Source organism: Acanthopagrus latus, chromosome 17, assembly GCF_904848185.1.
Source record: "Acanthopagrus latus isolate v.2019 chromosome 17, fAcaLat1.1, whole genome shotgun sequence".
Classification (NCBI taxonomy): domain Eukaryota; kingdom Metazoa; phylum Chordata; class Actinopteri; order Spariformes; family Sparidae; genus Acanthopagrus; species Acanthopagrus latus.
Genome location: NC_051055.1, coordinates 21,260,304 through 21,280,095, shown reverse-complemented (window position 1 = coordinate 21,280,095; position 19,792 = coordinate 21,260,304). Strand labels below are relative to the sequence as shown.

General features: G+C 45.1%; 1 protein-coding gene across 8 annotated transcripts in view; it reads right to left on the bottom strand.

The window, feature by feature from the left end:
* Positions 1-354: 354 nt before the first annotated feature.
* cicb (capicua transcriptional repressor b) overlaps positions 355-19,792 on the bottom strand; it is a 44,833-nt gene continuing 25,395 nt past the window's right edge. For 3 of the 8 annotated variants that reach the window (XM_037074830.1, XM_037074831.1, XM_037074828.1), the window contains 19 exons: positions 12,948-13,097; positions 12,674-12,845; positions 12,008-12,119; positions 11,723-11,905; positions 11,467-11,599; positions 11,169-11,347; positions 10,705-10,843; positions 10,225-10,322; positions 9,103-10,126; positions 8,833-8,972; positions 8,555-8,715; positions 5,257-5,447; positions 4,198-4,668; positions 3,753-4,111; positions 3,502-3,659; positions 3,248-3,408; positions 2,918-3,052; positions 2,529-2,660; positions 355-2,442 (listed from right to left, as the gene is read on the bottom strand). In XM_037074830.1, the coding sequence (XP_036930725.1) occupies positions 2,153-2,442; positions 2,529-2,660; positions 2,918-3,052; positions 3,248-3,408; positions 3,502-3,659; positions 3,753-4,111; positions 4,198-4,668; positions 5,257-5,447; positions 8,555-8,715; positions 8,833-8,972; positions 9,103-10,126; positions 10,225-10,322; positions 10,705-10,843; positions 11,169-11,347; positions 11,467-11,599; positions 11,723-11,905; positions 12,008-12,119; positions 12,674-12,845; positions 12,948-13,097 (4,388 nt within the window). In that variant the 3' untranslated portion in view covers positions 355-2,152. Of the gene's footprint in view, positions 2,443-2,528; positions 2,661-2,917; positions 3,053-3,247; positions 3,409-3,501; positions 3,660-3,752; positions 4,112-4,197; positions 4,669-5,256; positions 5,448-8,554; positions 8,716-8,832; positions 8,973-9,102; positions 10,127-10,224; positions 10,323-10,704; positions 10,844-11,168; positions 11,348-11,466; positions 11,600-11,722; positions 11,906-12,007; positions 12,120-12,673; positions 12,846-12,947; positions 13,098-13,880; positions 15,899-19,792 lie in introns of those variants that run through there. The other 5 variants (XM_037074827.1, XM_037074825.1, XM_037074826.1 and 2 more) reach the window with 3 other exon arrangements.

Genomic DNA, 19,792 nt, shown 5'->3' with positions numbered 1-19,792 from the left:
ATGGGTAAATAACTAAGAAGTGGAAACATCTGACATATTGAGAGAATTGTGACCCCATAGGAAATGGGAGTGTCCTGGGAAAATTGGGGAGGATTTGCAAATATGCTATAAAATGATGTGAAAAATGTGACCTTCGCGATCGCCCTTGTTGATGATTTGTTTAAGTTGTTTGATACCGCTGGACTTTGGGTTTCTTTGTGAAGGACTTGGGTCAGCTTTTCCGTGACCGTCCAAAGGATGTGACGTTCGAGTGTCTCGTCTCAGGGCCTCTCTCTGAACAAAAATGAAGCTTCAACGGTCTTACACCACTCTGTTTTTTTTGCATCTCTGCTTAAGGAAAACCCATTTTTCACATTTCCAGCGATGAAATCACTTTAATTGAACACCTAATTTTATTTGCATACTGAAAGATACAGATACAAACTTAAATTATTCATATAAATTCCTCTCTTGTATACTGGAACAGCAAAACAAGGAGCATAACACAAAAACATTAACAGCCATATTTATTATTTTTTCCATTTCTTGTGTTTTACTTTTGGTAATGGGTGTCTTAAAAGTCAACTTATGTTCAATGACAGATATTTTTCCTTATCAATAATATAATGAGTCTACTGACTCTACAGTAATTATTTACAACACAACCAAGTCTTGCACAAAGACACAACCAGAATTAGATCCTACCAGCTCTCTTTGATTCATCACCCTCCCCTCGCTTCCCCCGGTTTTCTCTCCGCCTGTCTAAAAAAGGAGGTCTGGAAAGAGCAATAAAGTGACAAAGGGAGGAAGGAGGGAAGGGAAGAGGTGGAGGAAGGCGATGTACAAGTCTTGAGGGCATAGAATCAAACTTAGCGAGGGACAGAGAGGCATACGTCTAAAAACATACGGCTTATTACTGTTCAAAGAATATAAAGGTCCATGTCGTGTTTTCTGTCCTCCTTTTTGAAATGAGTAAAAATAAACTGCACCGCAGGTCCTTGCTGAGGCGAGAGGCCAGTCAAGGGAAGACTACAATGGAGGAACTGCACAGGTGTGGAGCAGTGTCGCTCTCCTGCCTCCAAAATTATATATTTATAAAAAAAACTAGAACAACAAATCAACAGCTGGTAGAAATGAAGGAAACAAAAGGACCGGGGCTCACTGCAATGATATGAAAAGTAATAATAATTATCATAATAATAATAATAATAATAATAATAACCATCGGAATAATACAACAACAAACTAAATATGACAATGTTAAAAAAAGTTAATAAAACTGCTTGGCAATAGAGGATTAAGGCCGTTTGAGCCTGACCTCTACGACTAAGAGCCAGGATGTGCCCATTGACTCTGACCCTCCTCCTTCCTTCATGGCTAGCGAATGAGAGGCACAGGAATGCTTGGTTCCTTCCTTCTGGCATGTGCTCAGGTCAGTCGCAAGAAGGGAGGACTTGGCCAGACAGGTTAATTGCAGGAATGATGGCACTGCCAGAAATCTACTTTGAGTTTCAGTCAGTTTTTTTTTTTTTCTTTTCAGTCACATCCTGGTAGACCTCCCCTGAAGGTCTACTTGTGAGCAATAAAATGGAGAAAATCTGATCGTTCCAGGTCCGTAGTAATCACTTATCTAGTCAAATCAAATAGTTTCCGGCTGTTGAGGGCCCAGCCCCCGAATGTCAGCAGAAACAAGACAGTTAAGTCTACGTACAGCTTGTTCCTCAAGCAGATACTTTACTCCTCTTATCCTACTAAAAACAAATATCAAAACATGTATCGTCCTTGTTTTAAAACTGCCCGTTTAGGGTTCATCAGGTCCCTTCGTTCAAAAACAAGAACCCTTTTTCTTCTCCAAGGTGGAAGAGTCCAGCTGCACACAATGATCCTTCGTTCACTGGCAAACATGGGAGCTTTTTCTCCGAGGTGGTTAATACAGAGTGCTAATTCAAGTGTGGGAATGAATAGTTTGTGTGTGTTACATGGTAGTTTTGTGCCACTGGTCTGTCTTGTGTCCTTTTTTTTTGGTACAAGGGTCACAGATTACAAAAAAAACCCTCATCCTGTCATTGCATACAAACATCTCTCTCTCTCACAGGCTGAAATCAGGATCAAATCAAAACAAGTGTGTAAGCATGTCGGGGATGGAAAGGTGTGACTGATTTGTCAGTGTCCCTCATCTAGAAGAGTCCTGTGAATCGCGAACATCCTCAGGACTCGCCTCTGTCCCATGCTCATCTTCGTCATCCTGCAGGTCCCCGCATCCTCTCGCAGATCCCTCTCCTGACTGGGAACTAGAGGGTCCAGGGAGGGAACCAGTTGAGTCTGGGATGCCTAATCCAGTGGCATCAGAGGGGGTGGCCGTCTGCATGATCTTCTGCCGGACCTCCCTGATCTTCAGCTGCAGACACACCTTGGTGGGGAATATATCGGAGTATCTGGTCTGGAAGGCTGCGGTGGCTTGAGCTGCAAAGAAAAAAAGACAACGTGGATGAGTGTGGAAAGCCGATCTGAAAGTGTTTCTGTAGGCAGAGTGTGTTTTTGTGTCTTACCTGAAGGAAAGAAGCCCTGCTCCTGGAAAAGCTGCATGACCAGTGCCCGCCTCTGGTCCAGTGTTCGTCGCAGGGAGGAGTATGGCACCTTATCAAACTCCATTTCTGTCAGGATGTCTTCTCCGTCCGTGGCTGGGAAAGAGACAAAGAGTTGAGTCTTCAGGATACATGTTTATTTATGTCCCTTCATGCCTACTTGACACATTTCACTGCACCATCTAATCTGATGTTTTGATTCCTGGAAAGTGTAATACATAGCACTCATTCCCAACGTGGGGGTTCTGGTCCACATTAGGGGTTTCTCATTATAATGATCACTTTAGAAAACTTGCATAGTAGAACAACATACAAGAACTGTCCACGTGCCCTTGCTCCTCCCTGTGCATTACCTGCTCTGTCGAAGGTGAAGATGTCTCCCTCACACTTGGCGGCACTTTTAGGTGTGTTGGGCTCCGAGCTGCAACTTGAGCGCCGCCGACTCTTTCTCTTAGGAGAGACTTGCTCGTCCGTGGCTGAGTCCAAATCTAGAAGAAGCACGCGGATGAAAAAGGACAAAGAGTAAGATTCATCATTCAGCTGGAATCAGAGAACTTCGACTTTTTATTCCTTAAAAAGTTATCATAATAATATGCTTTCTTTCAACAATCTGTTGCTGACAGTTGCTGCAGCTACAGTAGTCTAAAAGCATTTAGTCAGAGGATCGTTAATATGAGCCGGACCTGTCGAGTTCTTCCTCTTGCGGCGGTAGCTGCCCAGAATGGCACGGGGTGAAGTGGCCAGACTCTGCAGGGTGGGCGAAGGCAAAACCTCCTCAGGCCGGAACTCAGGCAGCTCTGCAAAGCGCTCTTCAAAATACACCTCTGACAGCACCCTGCCAGACCAACGCACACACACAAAATACACAGTATATATACACTGTCCAACCATCATATTTGCAGCCTTATGAGAAAGATGCACAAAGGTGTTAACTCACTTGTCCACAGAGTCAAATGTCTTCTTCAGCGGGGGCGGGCGGGCTTTGACCTTTTTGGGTGTTGGACCGTCTTTGTCGGTCGGTGGGGGAGGCAGGGTGGGTTCTGTGGCTGATGGAGGGGGGAGAGGAGAGGAGGGGAGGGACTCCTTCCATCCAGCCTGCACAGAAGGTTCAGTTTAATTTTATGACATGACAACAACTTTCCTGTCATTATGTTCGAGCTGAAAGCCAGCGCGTGGCAGCCCTCTCACCTCTTTGGTGGTTGTGCTTTCCCTGCTCCGTGTGTCAGAGGAGTCGGCTGCACTGGAGCCCTCCAGGGGTCTGTCAGAGGACGGCGCCTCCTCGGTGGGATATGTTGACGGAGACTCGGGATCAAAGGAGAAGTGGCTGGTGGCTGCGGCTTCTCGCTCCCTCTCCTTTTCCCGCTCTCGCTCCCTCTCTCTGTCGCGCTCCTTCTCTCTCTCTCTCTCCCTATCCTTCTCCCTCTCTCGCTCTTTTCCTCTGCCTCCTCCTTCATAGCTGCCCACAGGGATGTTAGCCACCGTCGCCTTCACCTTCTGAGGGGTCCTGACCGGAAGCTGGGTTAGTTTGGGTGTGCCCGGTGTACTGCCTGTAAAACATTATATATATGTAAAATCAATAAATAGTTCACTACAAATTACAACTTTGTGGATCGATGGAAATATAAACAAATACCGGATGTTTGGAGCTGAAGTGGAGGACTGCAGGGTCTCATGGCCCCAGCTGAGCCACTGGGAGGTGCCACTGAGCTGCTACTGCTGGAGGTCTGCGCCTGCCTCTCCAACTGTCTGTCCAAATGCATCAGCAGTTCCGTCTGCCTCTCGGTCTGTCTGTCAGTGTGTCGATCTGCGGGTCTGTCCGGAGGCAGGTGTCTGTCTGCCTGTCTGTCCAGATGGAGCTGCGGATGTGTGTGCGTGACTGTGGTGGGGGTCGCCGTGTGCTTGGACAGGATGTGGGGGGAAGCGCTGGAGGGGCTGGAGACGGAGTAGACAACGCTGGGGGGCACTGCTGTCATGGAGACCACCCCTGTTGCCATAGTGACGCTAGGTGAAGGAGGGTAGATGGCGGTGACGATCTGGCCACCTGAGGCAGGGGCTGAGGTGGAGGGTGATGGGGAGTGAGCTGGGGCGAGGAGCGGCGGCTGACCTGTAGGAAGGAAACCGACGACCCAGGAGCACAAATGTTAATTTAACTTTCTGTAACGCCAACAGTGATAATCCACAACATTTTCACATGATTACATGTCCATGGTGCTGGTCTATAGCTGATAAGTTAAAAAGATTTGTGATTCCTTCTCTTCCAGTGGAAACACAAGCCTGTATTTTTTATTACACAATGCACAATGCAACGCACTAAGGAAATGGAGACTTTGTTCACAGCTAAATAAAGTCAGTTGCAGGTTGTGGTGAAAGAGAGAAGAAAAAGTAAGTGTCAAATCTTAAGAAAAACACTTTGATGTCTATTTATGAAGCTTAATCAGAAGCAGCATACCAAAAATGTCATGAGTTCTTATTAATGGGAAATTATTTAGCCTTGTGTTTTCTTTATCTAGTGTAGAAACAAAAAACAAGTCAATGTTTTAATGTAAGTTATGAAATTTGTCAGGTGGTGAAATACTTTTGTTTGAGTGTTGGATTTTGTTGGAGGCCTACCACTGCTTTAGCTCACAAGTCTTGTTTCATACAATCCCTAAATAACACAGAACCTATGGATTCAGCTCTCCACAGCACTGACCTGCGATCAATGGCTGAACTAGCGTCTGTCCTGGTGGCGCGATGGCTGTGAACCCGAGTGTTGCGAGGGGCGATGGAACGTATGCAGATCCAGCCACTGGCAGGGCTTGCTGTGTGGTGGAAGAGCCTGTTGTTGTGGAGACCAGAGGCAGACTGGATGGGACCCCTGGGGTGGACTGGACATAAGTGATCCTGGACGGGAGGTGCAAAAAAAGGAGAGGCGATAAGAGCCGAGAAAAATCTGAATCAAAATGGCATATGGAGAGTGAAGGAGGTGGGGTGACATTTTTCTAAGGAAAGACGACATAGCTGTGTGAGAAGGTGTTGGGTTACAGTAACGAGCCAGAACAGGAACGAAGGGAACAGAGACATGATTAGGAGGAAAGACAGAAAAAGAAGTGCTGCAGTGAGGGTCAGTGGGTGAGTGTACATCACAGCGAGAAGCACTGGATGACTAGTGCTCTGGTGTGTGTGTGTGTGTGTGTGTGTGTGTGTGTGTGTGTGTGTGTGTGTGTGTGTGTGTGTGTGTGCGCGCGCGCTGAGAGGTAGTGTGGGGGTGGCAGGCAGAGGCAACTTGGGCCACCAGCAGCATGACTAACACATCCAGAATAGAGCTGCACTGCTACAGCTGCACCCCTGCTGGAGTTTTTGTTTCTCGTATTGTCTGCTCGCTGGGCTTTAAGAAATATGGTCATCAGTGCCATACTCCCAATCCCGTTCCTAATTCTCGGGATCATTTATCCCAGTTTAAGTACCAGACTGTAACTGGAGTTACTTCAATCCATAAACTATGAGGAAAACACAACTTTTTATAACAACACCTATTAGACAGTAATCAGAAAAAGCTTCATTAGGTGATATCCAAATGGAGCTCTGTACTCCACTAATAACCATGACAGAAGTCTGGAGTAAAACTGCCTTATTTATTCATTGTCCTTTTATCCATTTAGAAAGGCATGTCATGCTATCTAAAACGGTTGAATGAACCAGAAAATGTGTTATTTGTCTGAAGGGTGAAAATTGTCATGACTTCTGATTGCACTCTAATTTTGGACCGGAACACAATTTCTGTGCATGCCAATTTAAGTCCAAGATGGTTGCGGGGGATCATCTTTGGTGAAGTGATGTTTACTAGTTAAAGGGAGATTCTGAGTCACTGCAAGTCCCATGAGTGGCTGCTGTCTATGGCTGCAACTAACATTTTTTTTCCACCGTCGATTGTCTCGATTAACTGTTTAGTTGATTAGTCTATAAAATGTCAGAAAATGGTTTAAAAAAATGTTGATCAATGTTTCCAAAGCAAAATGTTATTTTTGTACACAAGTTTTTTTTTAAGCAATTAAGAAAAAAAAAAGGAAAAAAAAAAAAAAACCTCAGCTGCCATTTCAGTGCAAGCATGTGTGCGCACATTAAGTAACTTATGATTGAACAAAGGAAGTCATCAGTTGGAATGTATCATACAGGTTTCTGTGACCTCAACTATAATGTAGAAAAAAACTCATTAAAAAAATAATGGAACCACTGCTGAGATCAACAGCAACAGTGAGCAGAATAACTGATGCTGGCATATGTTCATAAATAGGTGGCTGTTTGTCAGAGCTGAGTCAAAATTTACTGACACAATTTGTTTACAGAAATCTGATCTGTAGCATGGTTGGTTTCATCTATTGGTTCACGAAAATCGCTTTAAACCGCTTTGGCATTTTTAAAAAAAAATGTTTGTACTTTTATTCTGTATCTGTCCGAGAGCACGGTTACATTTTCAGCTCATGAACTAGCAGACAACTTTCCCTCACTCACTTGCACATGCTCTGCATAGAAACACAGACAGGGAGACAGAGATGTGTTCTCTGGTATTTCCTGTAGGGTGTAAGGTGATCGTAATGCATCATCTCTTAATTAATGAAGTCATACTTATGCCATCGTTTCAAAAAAAATTCTAAGTGCGGCTGGTTTGTGAGATGTCTTTCTGCAACACACTGGTTTGATAGTTAGGTAGGGCAATCCATTAACATTTAGCCTCCTCCACATCAACTCACTTCTGTTGCAAAAAAAAATAAATGTAGGTATTTTACTTCGTAAAACTATAATGCTGGCAGGAAACATAAACACAGCAGACACATACAAAGAGAGAAACGGAAAGGCAAGGCAAGCCAGTGTGTGTCCGGTAAGGCTGGCAACATTATGTAGGCAAACTTTAAAAATGTTCTGAAAATAAAATGCTGATTTTTTAGCCTCATTCTCAGGTCATCAAATAGGTGCTTTTGGAATGGTTCTGGTCTGATGTAAGCAACTCCTTCTCACCCCACATGCCAAAGTTACATGGTCATTCTATGGGAAACAAAGTGCAGATCTCCATTACAGAAAGTGCGACTGAAACATGACTGAAATGTCTAAACATTACGGGAACTCTAAAATCATTTTGTGTCCCGCTCAACCAAGCTGTTCAACATTCGGCTTGAGTGGAAACGAGATAATTTATAATTTAACGAGACATTTAAGGTTTGGGTCTCAACTAATTTCTCACTTTGCTCACATGCTGTAATTTGTGGCATTTTGCTGGATTTCCATCCCGTAAATATCCAGATTGGGAGATCTGAAAAATGTAGGGCAACTCGCTGATAATCTGATCAATGGGCTTTTCCAAGGCAGTTTCTGTTGTGCTGCAATGTGAAAATAGAAAATATTCTCACTTGAGATGACAAGAGAACATCTCCTCCTACCTTAAAATGGGCTCATGTACAGCATTTTGTTTATAAAAGGGTATATTAAAAAGATTTTCTTGCACCTTAGAAATGATAATTGGGATTAGATTTTAAATTTATTACACAGCTATCTTAAGAGGATGCCACAAGTCACGCGTTTAAATCATCACATATTGTCCTCTGAATGCATTAATGATAATGTATTTCTCTCAGAAAGATTGAAATATTACTGCTAGTTCCTAATAAGATAGAATGCCAAAGCGACTTTCGTTAACATGACAGCAACATGTTGAATTGAAAGTACATTTATGGATGAAGTGCCTGTTTTTAATCCTCTTTCACTAGCAGGTGGGTGGGTTTAGTCTCAGCAGGCAATTACAGAAACACATTTCACAGTCAATTTAGGATAACTGCAGCTTCAGCACAAACTGTGAGCCCAATGTTACTTGGAACTGCTATTTCACATAGTATTCATGTACATAGCCTGCCAGATGTTATTAAGTAAACAGTGGATGCCCCAGAGCACAACAAAAAGCACAAATGGGTGAGTCCAAATTCATTCTTTCATTTTTCAGTTTGTTTGTTATTCCCTACCTGGTAGGTGCGGGTGGTAGCAGAACAGCCTGGGAGGGAGCAGATCCTGCAGCCACCACAGCTGCTGTGCCAACTGTTACAGGGAAGGGGCTGGCAGGGTGGACTGCTCCACCCTGAGGCAGCTGGGACTGGACCAGTGGCATGGGAGCTATCTGGATGATCTGGAGACAGGCAAATACAAAAATGAGCAAGCAGTGCAAGTGCAATGCGAACTAATTGTTTTTACTAACAAAACATAAAAATCTCATGTGATGGATGCCAGTGAAGTGCTCACTGACCTTGCTTCCGGGCTGAGCTCCATTCTGGACAGGAAGAGGTGGAGCCACGATGGGAAACTGCTGGGCAGGGGCTGATGCAGTCCGTACTGTTGCCATGGGAACAAGCATTTTACTCTGGAGGACCGGAGACTGTGTATGCACTGAGGAAGAGACAGGAAGAGGGAGAACAGGTATTTTATTACATGTCGCCACAGAATAACTACTATACGCATCTATGGAACCGTCATGGATTCAGCCTTACTGTCATGACTCCTGCTCTCAAACTCTCACCTCTAGCTCCTGGGCTGACAACACCCACTGCTGAGCTGGACGTATATCCCGTCAGGGAACCTGTACCCTGCTGCTTCCCATTGGCCAGGGACACGTGTGTAGGTGGAGCTGTGGGCAGGTTGAAGATGCTGGTTGGCTGGCTGAGCTGCTGAGGTGGGCTCTTGGGGTGGGTGTTGGCAGGTAGGGTGGGCAGGATGTACTGAACTTGTGTGATGGCCTTACCCCCAGGGGGCGCTAGGGAAGAGGCTGGGAGAAACTGGGGCTGAAGCAGAGGGAGAGGCAGGGGCCCATTGGTTTGGCTATGCGGTGATGAAACAGCAGTTGAGTGATGCACCTGCTGCTGGGGGGGCTGAGGCTGGGGGGAGGGGGTGATGAGCTGTACAGCGGGTTGACCAGACAAAGCCCCTCCTAACACTAAATTAGTCACTACCCCACCTGGGCCCACGCCTGCACCTACAGGGTTAGGTGATGATGAGGAGTAGTACCCACCCCCTGTGGCTGTGGCCCCGCCTCCTGGTCCCGAACCTATTAGAAGTTGTGGCTGCTGCTGCTGCTGGGGGGTCAGGGACTTCCTCTCAGGTGGATGTGGGCTGGATGATGTGCCCCCATCTCTGGGTTTGCTGGCGATGGGGAGCGGTGTGCTGATAACAGGACGCATAACATTGGTCACCACTGTGGAGGCCACCCTAACAGCACCAATGCCCAGGAGTGGGTTCACACCCAGTGAACCTACTGATGAGGATGGAGGCCCTCCAGCTGGAGAGGTGGAGATGACTGACTGGCCAGAAGAGAGGGAGAGAGAAGTGGCTTGCACTCCTCCTCCTCCCTCCCCACCAAAAGTGTCCTTACCCTCTCCTTCTCCTCTGTCCTTCCTCCTGTGATCTGAAAACCCTCCTCCACCTGATCTCCCCTCATCATGGCGCTTACTGGAAGGGTAAGAGGACAACGAGACGCTCCTGCCATGAGGCGTATGTTGTGAGGAAGATGATAATGCAGAGGAGCAAATGACTGGAGCAAAAACTCTCTGAAATGGAAGACAGAGTACAGACATTGAGAAACCATGGATGGAATTGAAGGAAAATACTCAATATCAGAGGGAAAACACTTGTTCAAACTGGTTACCTTTTGTTCACTTTCGTCTCCAGAACCGTTCTCACTGTCACTGTCAGTCACCCGCTCCTTACACTTCAGGTCTATGGAACTGCTAGGATAAGGGTCCTCTGTGGAAAAAGAAACAATACACTACAGCTACACTTGACATTCCTTGCTATTTACAAACCAATAAAATCAGGCTGTACTTCGTGTCTGAATCAGCTCTAAATGACAGCAGATTTTGAAATCAAAGTGGTCAGTGGTCAAAAACTGGACACAATTTAACCATGTTAAGAGCAGAGAATAAAACCACATGATGTACAAAAAAACCTCAGGACTGTTCTGTGACAGAGTGACATAAGACATCACTGCTGGCATAATATATTACTTCTGATTGATAATCTTATTTTATCAATTGATAAGATTTCTGCATGCATTTCCTGGAAATTTACACAGAGGGTCAGTAATCCAAAATTTGGTTTCACCAGTAAAGTAGGTTTGATTTCTCACCGATGACATCATCGTCTCCCTCCTCCTCACAGATGACCATGCGCTCCTCGTCACTGGTCATGTCCTCGCTGACCCCCCTTTGGGACTGTGACAGGGGTGGGGCATGACTCGAAAACTGACTGCCACCATCGCCACACATCTGAAAAGACAAAATGAGAGACTTTATAGCGAAGATGCATTTGAAATAAATTGGGATAGCTTTGTCTAGCGCGGTGCTTTAATGTGGCTTCTGTTTTTTTACAGGTTAAACCTGAGGAGCAAATATGCCAGAAAAAAAAAATTTAAGTTGCAGAAGGTCCATTAGAAAACAAAGCAGTTTTGTTTTTTTATCAAGTCTTGTCTACAAAAACAGCAGCAGAGCACTGTTCACGTCTCCAACTGTGAAAGTGGTCTTCAATTTATGTTAACAAAATGTATATTACGCAATCAGCTCTACTGGTTTTTGAGCTGTGTTTCACTCTCACCTGTGCCAGTTCTGCCAGGGCCTGTGTATTACCCCTGTCGACCCGCTCCAGGCTGTGCATGGCACTTTGAGAGAAGGCTCGAGGACGGGTAAGCTGGCCGACGTGACCTTCTCCTGCACTCCTTTCAGACACGCCCACCAGACCTGGACCAACCCCCTTCAGCTCCACAGAATGGGGCTCTATCAGGGGGCAAAAAGAAGACAGTTAAAAGACTGGAAAGGACAAATTTTGTAAAAAGGACAGATGTTATAAAAATATGCCTGTATGCGATATATCATGAGAGTGGAGTTAAACAAACCTGTAGACTCAGACATGCTCCTCTCTCTTATGTCTTTGCCCCCAGGCACCCCACGGCCTTCAGAGCTTGACTTCTTCCTGTCTTTGTTGCACCACTTCCAGTCTGGGTGGGCCTTGAAATGGGCCTCTTTTACCTGGGAACAGAAGGAGGGACAAGGAGTAAGTGAAAAAGAAACAAAAATACAGCATATCAACAACAGAAATTTTCAGTCATATGTCACAGTGTTTTTGTCATTGTTGAAAATGCATCTGTGTACCTGGAAGGCCAAATCATGATACTTTTGTTTCTCCTTGGGTCCCAGAGCATACCACCACTCCCCAAGGATCTTACTGACTGTCCTGTTGTCCTGGTTTGGGTGCCGCTGGTGCACCAATGCTCGATGGCGCTTACTGAAAATCATAAATGCATTCATTGGTCGCCGGATGTGATCCTTTTCCCTCTGAAAGAGTGTTCAAGAAAGATGAAGAGATATTACATTACAAAGTTTGATAAAAGGAGCATTGAGAATTTTGATGGCCAGGTAGGAGAAATGAAAGATTACCTTTCCAGGACTGTTCTTATCTCCATCTTTGGGCAGCGCACTGAGGGACTGAGTGCGTCTCTTTACTGGTGATGTAGAGAGGGGCTGCTCCGGTACAACTCCTGGGAGGAAGCTGAAAGGAGACAAAAAACAGCCCTCTGTTTGTAATCTTTATTAGATTTCTCTTGGGGACAATATGCTCAGACAATCTGACACTTGAGCACTGATTTCTCTTTCCCTCTTAAATAAAAAAAAAAAAAAAAGAGTCTCCTTATCGGGTGTTATTTATCTTAGAGCTTCAAATCTATCACATGTAGCCACGGAGCACAAGTAGTTCATCTCCCATGAGATACATCAGCAGTTTCAGCTCAGCCATTTCAATGGCTGACAGCCTGGCCACTGCCTTTCATATAGTGATAGAGCCCAGAGATGGAATGCTTTTGTTCCCATCTGCTTTGTTCTGGCATGGAGCTCTTCTGCCCAAATTAGCGCAAGGATACAGAAAATATCACACTCTTTTACTGTATGTGTGGGTACACACAGTACCACACAGAAAATGACTATGAAGGCTGACTTGGACAAATACATAACCATTTTTGTATGAAGACACTGATAAAGGTATATGTGTGGTGTGTATCTTCATGTATTCATGTAACTTGACTATATCAAAAATAAACCCGGACTTACGGGTCATCCACATCACTCTCCGTCTCACTGTCAGGCCTCTCCCTCTCTTCTCCTTTCTCCTTCTCTGGAGGTGGCTCATCAGAGGAGGGGGGAGGCTGGGACAGAGGACCTCTCTCTACAGTGGGAGGTGCCTCTGCAGGCTCTTGTGACAGCGCTGCCACCCCCTGACACTCTGAGGAAGAACAAGAGAAGAGATACTTGCTCAAGACAAAGTAAACAATATATGTATTTTGTTGCGGTTTTAAAAAATGGGATGGATACGTGTGTTCATTACCTGTCTTCAGATTGGCTGCTTGGGGGTGGCTGACTGGGTGTGGGCCCTCTCCCGGCTGAGAAGAAGCATCTGATTGGGTGGGTGCCAGAAAAGGGACCAATGAATGCCAGGGGAAGACTGGAACTGACCGGGGCTCTACATTGGTCCACACTGCAGAGGAAGAGAGCATTGTTTACTACCAACAGCTGACACCATCTGATGTCCATAACTTGATTATACACTTCCCTGCTCAGATATCAAGATGCTGTTTCCTTATTTGGGGAACAAATAAAGGCCCTTGGCGCAACACTCCCATAAGCAATACATTCCTACTCCAGTGACTAACTTTCTTTTTTTATTGTTTAGGGGTGATAGAACCACAAATAAACTGAAAGAGAGTCAGTGATAAATGAGAGCCAACTGCTTCAGAGTGTAGTCCCACTGGATGCACAGCACATCTGGCCTTAATTTTGGTCAACCAACATCAGGGAACTAAATAAATGTGATGAATACAACAACATCAATACTTTGAAAACTAAAGTGAATAATATCAGTGCTGCCACAGAAGCACACCTCCAGCCACTCAACTGGTTAAATCACCCCGACAACAGCCAATGTACAAAAGGACTGTTTGTTCTCAATAACAGGTTGGATGGAGGACAGAAGCTGGTACACTCTGAACCATCATAAATTAAAAAGGGACTGGATAATTCATCTTATCTGTATTTATATTATTAAAAACAGCCTCATAATAATAACACTTCTCCCCCTAAAAACTTTAAAGCACCAAAATGTCCTTTTTTTTTAAAAAGGGAGCTGTTAAAATCAGGTTCTGTCTGTTACTGATTCAACATTTCAGGTCTACATTTCGCTACAATCGAACAAAGATTAAGATATGGCAAATAAGGATCCTGTACTCTCACATAAACAGTGATGTAAGTGACATGGACTAACCAAACATGCTTAATCCTTGGCGAAGGTACTGAGGATTCTCTGACGAGAACATGGTTGAATTCAATCCTTGCTGTGAGTCTCCCAAAAAGAATTATAATATGTCCTTTAAAAAAAATCTCTCTTCTTCTACAACACACAAAAATCCGGGCAAGGAAACATCCTTAATCCAAAACAATCTCGAGGTGATGTTGCTGGGAAGCTCACAGATGACGACAAGTGCTCGATGGTGTCTGTATCCGTTTCATCCCTACAGGTTGCAGTCAACGTTCATTATAATAACTGCATCGTGAGGATTTTAAAGATGTGCCGTAAAGAGGTATGCTTTTTTTCAGTTCCAATGCGAGTAAAAATGAAATGTGTCTGTCAAGTAGAGTCCATGTCTCCGTATCGCAGAATGCCGCAATCTAATAACGCACACGGAAGAGTCAAACATAAGTGGACAGAATGTACTATAAACGATTACAATAAATCACAAAACTTTAAGAAATCTGTGAGAATGCATCAGTGTATAGACAACCCACTGATACGGCGATTATGATCGGAGGCAGCGATCCTCCTCCCTTTGGTCTAATTACCCCCGATGCCCTCTCTCCCTGTTTGTTTACATTACTACAGCAGCTTGGCCACGGAGGGGTTAACAAGGCCTCGAGCACATCCACGGCCTCGATTAGAACGTCCGCCCGATATATGCGCAGTCTTCCTGGGCCATGTCTAACCTCGCTGTGGGCTCCAATACAGCTGTAGACAGGGGGGCTCGGTGGGTATCAAGAAGCACATAAAGCTCCGGAGTAGCACAGCTAAAGGTCTGCTGTAAGAGAGCACCCTATCGACCAGGCTAAACAGCACTGCAACAAGCAAACTGGGGCGATCAAAGCTAAGGTGATTCGTCTACTTGGCGCTTGGAAGTGCGACGCGACAATCCTCTTTCTGTCCAAGACAACGCTGCTTACTGAAACTATAATACTCTCCGATTCAAATAATCAACCTCAGCTGATTTAGCTGCCTCTTGGAGCTTCAAGTGCACCACTCCAAATTGGACCAACCTCTCGGGAACGCCCCTGGTCGTGCACCCGCCGCACAGACAGAGGCAAAAGAAACGCGATTGTTCTCATGTCTCAACTACAAAGGCGTATTCAAACGTATTGGCTGCCAAAATAATCCAGCGATGACTGTTTGACAAGTGCATTACATCAAATACTAACTTGTTTTTCCCGTTATCTGCCTACAGATCTCCACTATGCACCTGTCTTAACCTGACAGATAACACCTACCAAGATCCAAAAATCACCTATTAAAGGGCAGTGACCAACACGAGTTTATCCGTGTTTACAACGCATAAGCAGATGTCGCTGACTGTAAATCTGGTGCATTCATACATCACCCAGTGCTTACAAGCCCGCAACCCATCAGGTTTGGGTAACAAGAGCTTCAAAACACCATCTCTACGACAAACTAGGTTAGATGATCTCTACCCAGTGTCTAATTGTACGAGTTCCTACTCTACCTGGCCAATCTGGCCACAGACCTGACGTTAGCTAGCAACTGATGAGTCTACAACACAGCGATAGAAGCCAACGCGGTGAAGACTCCTGGCTCCAGTCAGCGAGCAGAAGGAGGGGGGGGATCAATCGCAGTTGTATTTTTCAGTCGCCTCCTCAAGGCAGCGACCGAGTGGCTGGTTAAAGATGCCCTAATCGTGGACCCGCACCCGATGGTGGGGCTTTATAAGAAGCGATACAGTACGTTAGGTTGAAGCCGTTGGTGAGGTCCGTCCGTCTGCAGCAGTTTAGCTAGCCACTTCGTGCGGACGACATCGGCGCACACACCGTCCAGTTCTGTTAATACTTGGCGTTACGAGTGTTGTTTTGGTCCAAAAAAGTCCTCGTATCGCATCTCCACACCTCCCAGCCGGAGTTTACTCTCGTAATTTTGTCTCGCTGTGTCTCTCGCAAGCCTTGGCCCTTTCTTTCTCTTTCCCTCCCTCTTCCTCTTGTTGTAAACTAGGCTGCTTGCCCCCCCCTGTACTCGTCCCCCTCCCCTCCTCGTCCTGTCAACCTCGCCCAGCCTTGTCCCGCCTCCCTTCGGCGAAAACGACTCTACTATTGGCCGAGGCAGCCACCTGTCATCTGCCCGCCGCGGACCCTGATTGGTCGGAGTGTGCACTGGAATGCCAGTCATATGCAAATTTCAGCCGGCTTTACGGGCAACGGTTGTTGGTGCCACAAAAACTGACATTTTCTATAATACAATACAACAACAAATAAACAAACCTCAATAAACTCTTCTATATCTCTATGAAAACACTAGCTAGTGTTAAAATATTGTGTCAAAAATGTGTATTTTTCTGTTTCTATCAGTAAGCCCACCCCAGACTCATGTCATTGGTACAGGATTCGTAGTAAACCTTGATTGATGCGTGATTCCGCGAATCAAGAGCCGACACTCAGATGTAGGCCAACCAATGGCTTAACAGAAGTCTGACAAGATCCCTCCTACTTACAAATGCTCAGCTAAAGCTTTAATACCCATGAAGACCATCTGATGCAGGAAGGCGCTATTGAGCCATCTACTGTTTACTTTCCACACTGCTTTTGGTCTTTTTATGCAATCTGCACAGTGGATAGGTGTTGATGAGGGGAGGGGGGCTCTGACACAACACATAGGCACCCATTCAAGCCAATCTGCAGGGTCATCCCTTGTATTTATAAATCAGAAATATTCACTTATGAGAAGGATTATAAGCTGTCTCTCTGAAAATGCAACACCATCGTTTTTATGAAAGCAGCTAACACTAGAGAGGCAGGTGATGTAATCTTCCACCACTAAAAGCCCTTTTTCAAATCCCCAAACATCTTTCCATCTTTCAGTTGTGCAAACGTGCCTCCTCCAGACAGAAATGTAAATGTTCTGATGCAACACTCACAGGGAGAAAGGAGAGAGGGAAGAATTGAAAACAGAAGAGTAGGGGTGGTTAGAAAGAGAGGGAAAATGGGTGGAACAGGCTAAGAGTGGAGAGGACCAGAGGGTAAAAATAGACTAGAGAGTCATTTTCAGCAGGAGAGGCAGGGAGGGAGCGATGGAGGAGGAGGAGGGTGGGTGGGTGGAGAGAAAACAACTTATGAAAACAGAACTTCTCTTAAATGGAGGGAGGGGAGAATATGGGGGGCCACAGATGGGGGCGACAAAGGGAGAAGATTTAAAGATATCTATGTTGTTCAGGTATAACACAGCAAAGATGGGAAAGAAGAAGCATGATGTGGTTTCCCGTCACACTGTATGAGTCAAGAAGTCACGCTCAGCTTAGCTCATCTATCCATAAGACTAATACAATACTGGGAGGGACTTAATTATCACTACCAACCAGTCAGCTCATCGGAAGCTTAGGAATTGACCAATAAGGTTGTGAGAGCCACTGTCCTCAGTAGTAAAAAAAGTTAACCCTCTCAGCCCTGAGTTACACTTCTCTATACTTGAAAAATCCAAATTTGGATCTGGAAAAAGGATAAATAATATTCAGACATGTCAAACAATATGAAGCATTTTCGCTGTGCCGAACCTCCATCATAACCCCTCATACCCCTTTATCTTTTAAGTCTGTTGGCATCAGTAAGGCATCTAGCGTCAAGTAAAAACATGGGGTGACTGCCTGAATTTCTTTTAAGCCTGGGCGTTTCCAGTAAGAGTTCAACTAATAGGCATTAGAAGAAGACAGGGCGAGAGAGAGAGAGAGAGAGAGAGAGAGAGAGAGAAATTAAGGCTTATCAACTGCACTGAGCTCTCAACAAGTCAATCCAGAAAACACAGTGTGTTCAGCACATGGAGTTGGACAGCTTGGCTCTGTGAGTGAAAAGAAAAGAGGGTGAAAAGAGGGCAGGGTGCAGATGAGGGATTACTGTGGCTGCTCAGTGGTTACAACCCTGGGTAAACATTACAAGCTCTTAGTAATGAACTACATCCGACCAATTATTCAGAGCAGAGTAATGAGTTTTTCCTTTGGCCTCGTTTGTGTACGGCTAAATTCTGCAATGATCACAAACAAATCACTTCAAATATGAAGTGTTTTTGTCACTTTTGAGACTATTTCAATGTCAAACTACAGCTATGCGAGCCCCAATAGATGTTGAGTCAAGATAAGAAAATCAGTTGGAGGGAGGTAGTCATGAGTTGCGGCTGGGAAACAACAGAATTTTAGAGCTTAGTCATATATAACAGAGATAAGGAGTGAAGAGCTGCACAAGTAAGAGACAGAGGTGTGAAAAAAAACAGAAGAAGAGAAATTCCCCTTCAGCTGAGCTTAACTATCTCTCCCTGCTGCCGTGCTGGCAGTGCAATATCTGTGTAGGTGTTCGGCAGCTTTCATTGGCTGTCTCCTCGCACAGACATCATGCTTTTGCTGTGCGTATGCATGCATGTCTCTACCCCCCAATTACATCTGTCAAATGGCACGTGACCTTGCATGAGAAAAACTTTTCCTCCTCCTCTTTTACCTACGCTAAGGAGGAGCACCGCCTTCGCTCACTCTCCCATCCCATCTCTCTCATCCCTTAATTCATCTTCCACCCCTGTGCTCCGTGTCTCTCCCTCCCACAACCCACCATTTGCTCCGTCCAATTATAACTCGATCCACCAGTCCTTTGCAGTTACCATGGCAACAGCTATGTCGGGCACAGGTCCCCATGTCGCCCGCGGTCACAAGTCTGCCACTGACCATCAACATCTTTTGCATCAAAATAAAGTTAACCAGTCATTTTTCAGTGTGGTTTATGGACATGCAGATAGATGGCTTTGCAGGAGAATTTTGAAGTGACTGGATGCAATCACAGCTTCTTCTTAGTTTCAAAGTTAATCAAAACTGCTACTCCTTATTTTGTTTATTGCAAAGGGAAGACATAACCCAGAGTATTAGGAAGAATAAAATTGCTGGGAACGAGCAGATCTCATCGCCCACAAAACACACTTTACACTCTGTGGCTACATATGCAGATGCACTCACTCTCTCTTCCAAACAATGAATAATTAGCATTGGAGAAAAAACACGAAACACAAACTTCAGACCAGTGCTCGGAGACCTAGCCCTCCATCCCCCGTGTGAAAGAACTTGTAATGTGTGTGTCTGGCCATCTGGGGGCACTACTAGCCTGCAGATAAATGGTGGGCAGCAGCAGAAAACCAGAGCAAAGACTGTGGAGTTACAGATGCAAGCAAAGAAGAGGAGGAGAGTGGGATGAAGGAGAGAAAAGAAATTCCTGAGCAATATAAAAACTCTTCTCATTCCAAACTCTGGGATGTGAGGAACACATTGTGAGTGTGATCTCTTGAGACTCATGAATGTAGACTTGACTTAGATCCTGAAGAAGCCGTAATGAATCTGAATATCGGTCTAACTTTACGTGCATGCAGTCAAAGTCTTGAAGCCACCTCAGCCTAAAGAGTCCCACTGCACCAGTGTATTTTGACAATCTCTCCAAAGGCTGCTTCACCCAATAGGAAAAATGATTATCATTGCACATGACTTTTGTGGTTAGTCTTGAGGGCTTCACATGTGCTTTGGTGCCAGTCTAGATGGCTGTGTGATCCAGATGTGGTTGTTGCCATGGCCAGGGAGGATATGCAGGGCTTTAAGCGTTACGTAAAGCAGGGGCGGGAGGGAGTGGGGATGTTATTCCCGGGTATCCGTATCCGGGTAGACCAGGATGAAGAGAGCGAAGTGGAAAGGAGGGGAAGCAAAGCCACTGCAATGCGATGGAGCGAAGGGTTAACACAAATGTGTCATAATTTTTTAGAAAGAAAATAAAAAAAATGAGACAGAGGAAAGCGGGCGCTAAGAGAAAAAAAACCTATCCAAGTGCAAAATAACAGTGCGAAAAAGTGAATTCACGTGTTCTTGAGGGAGCGTGACATGTTTACTCAGT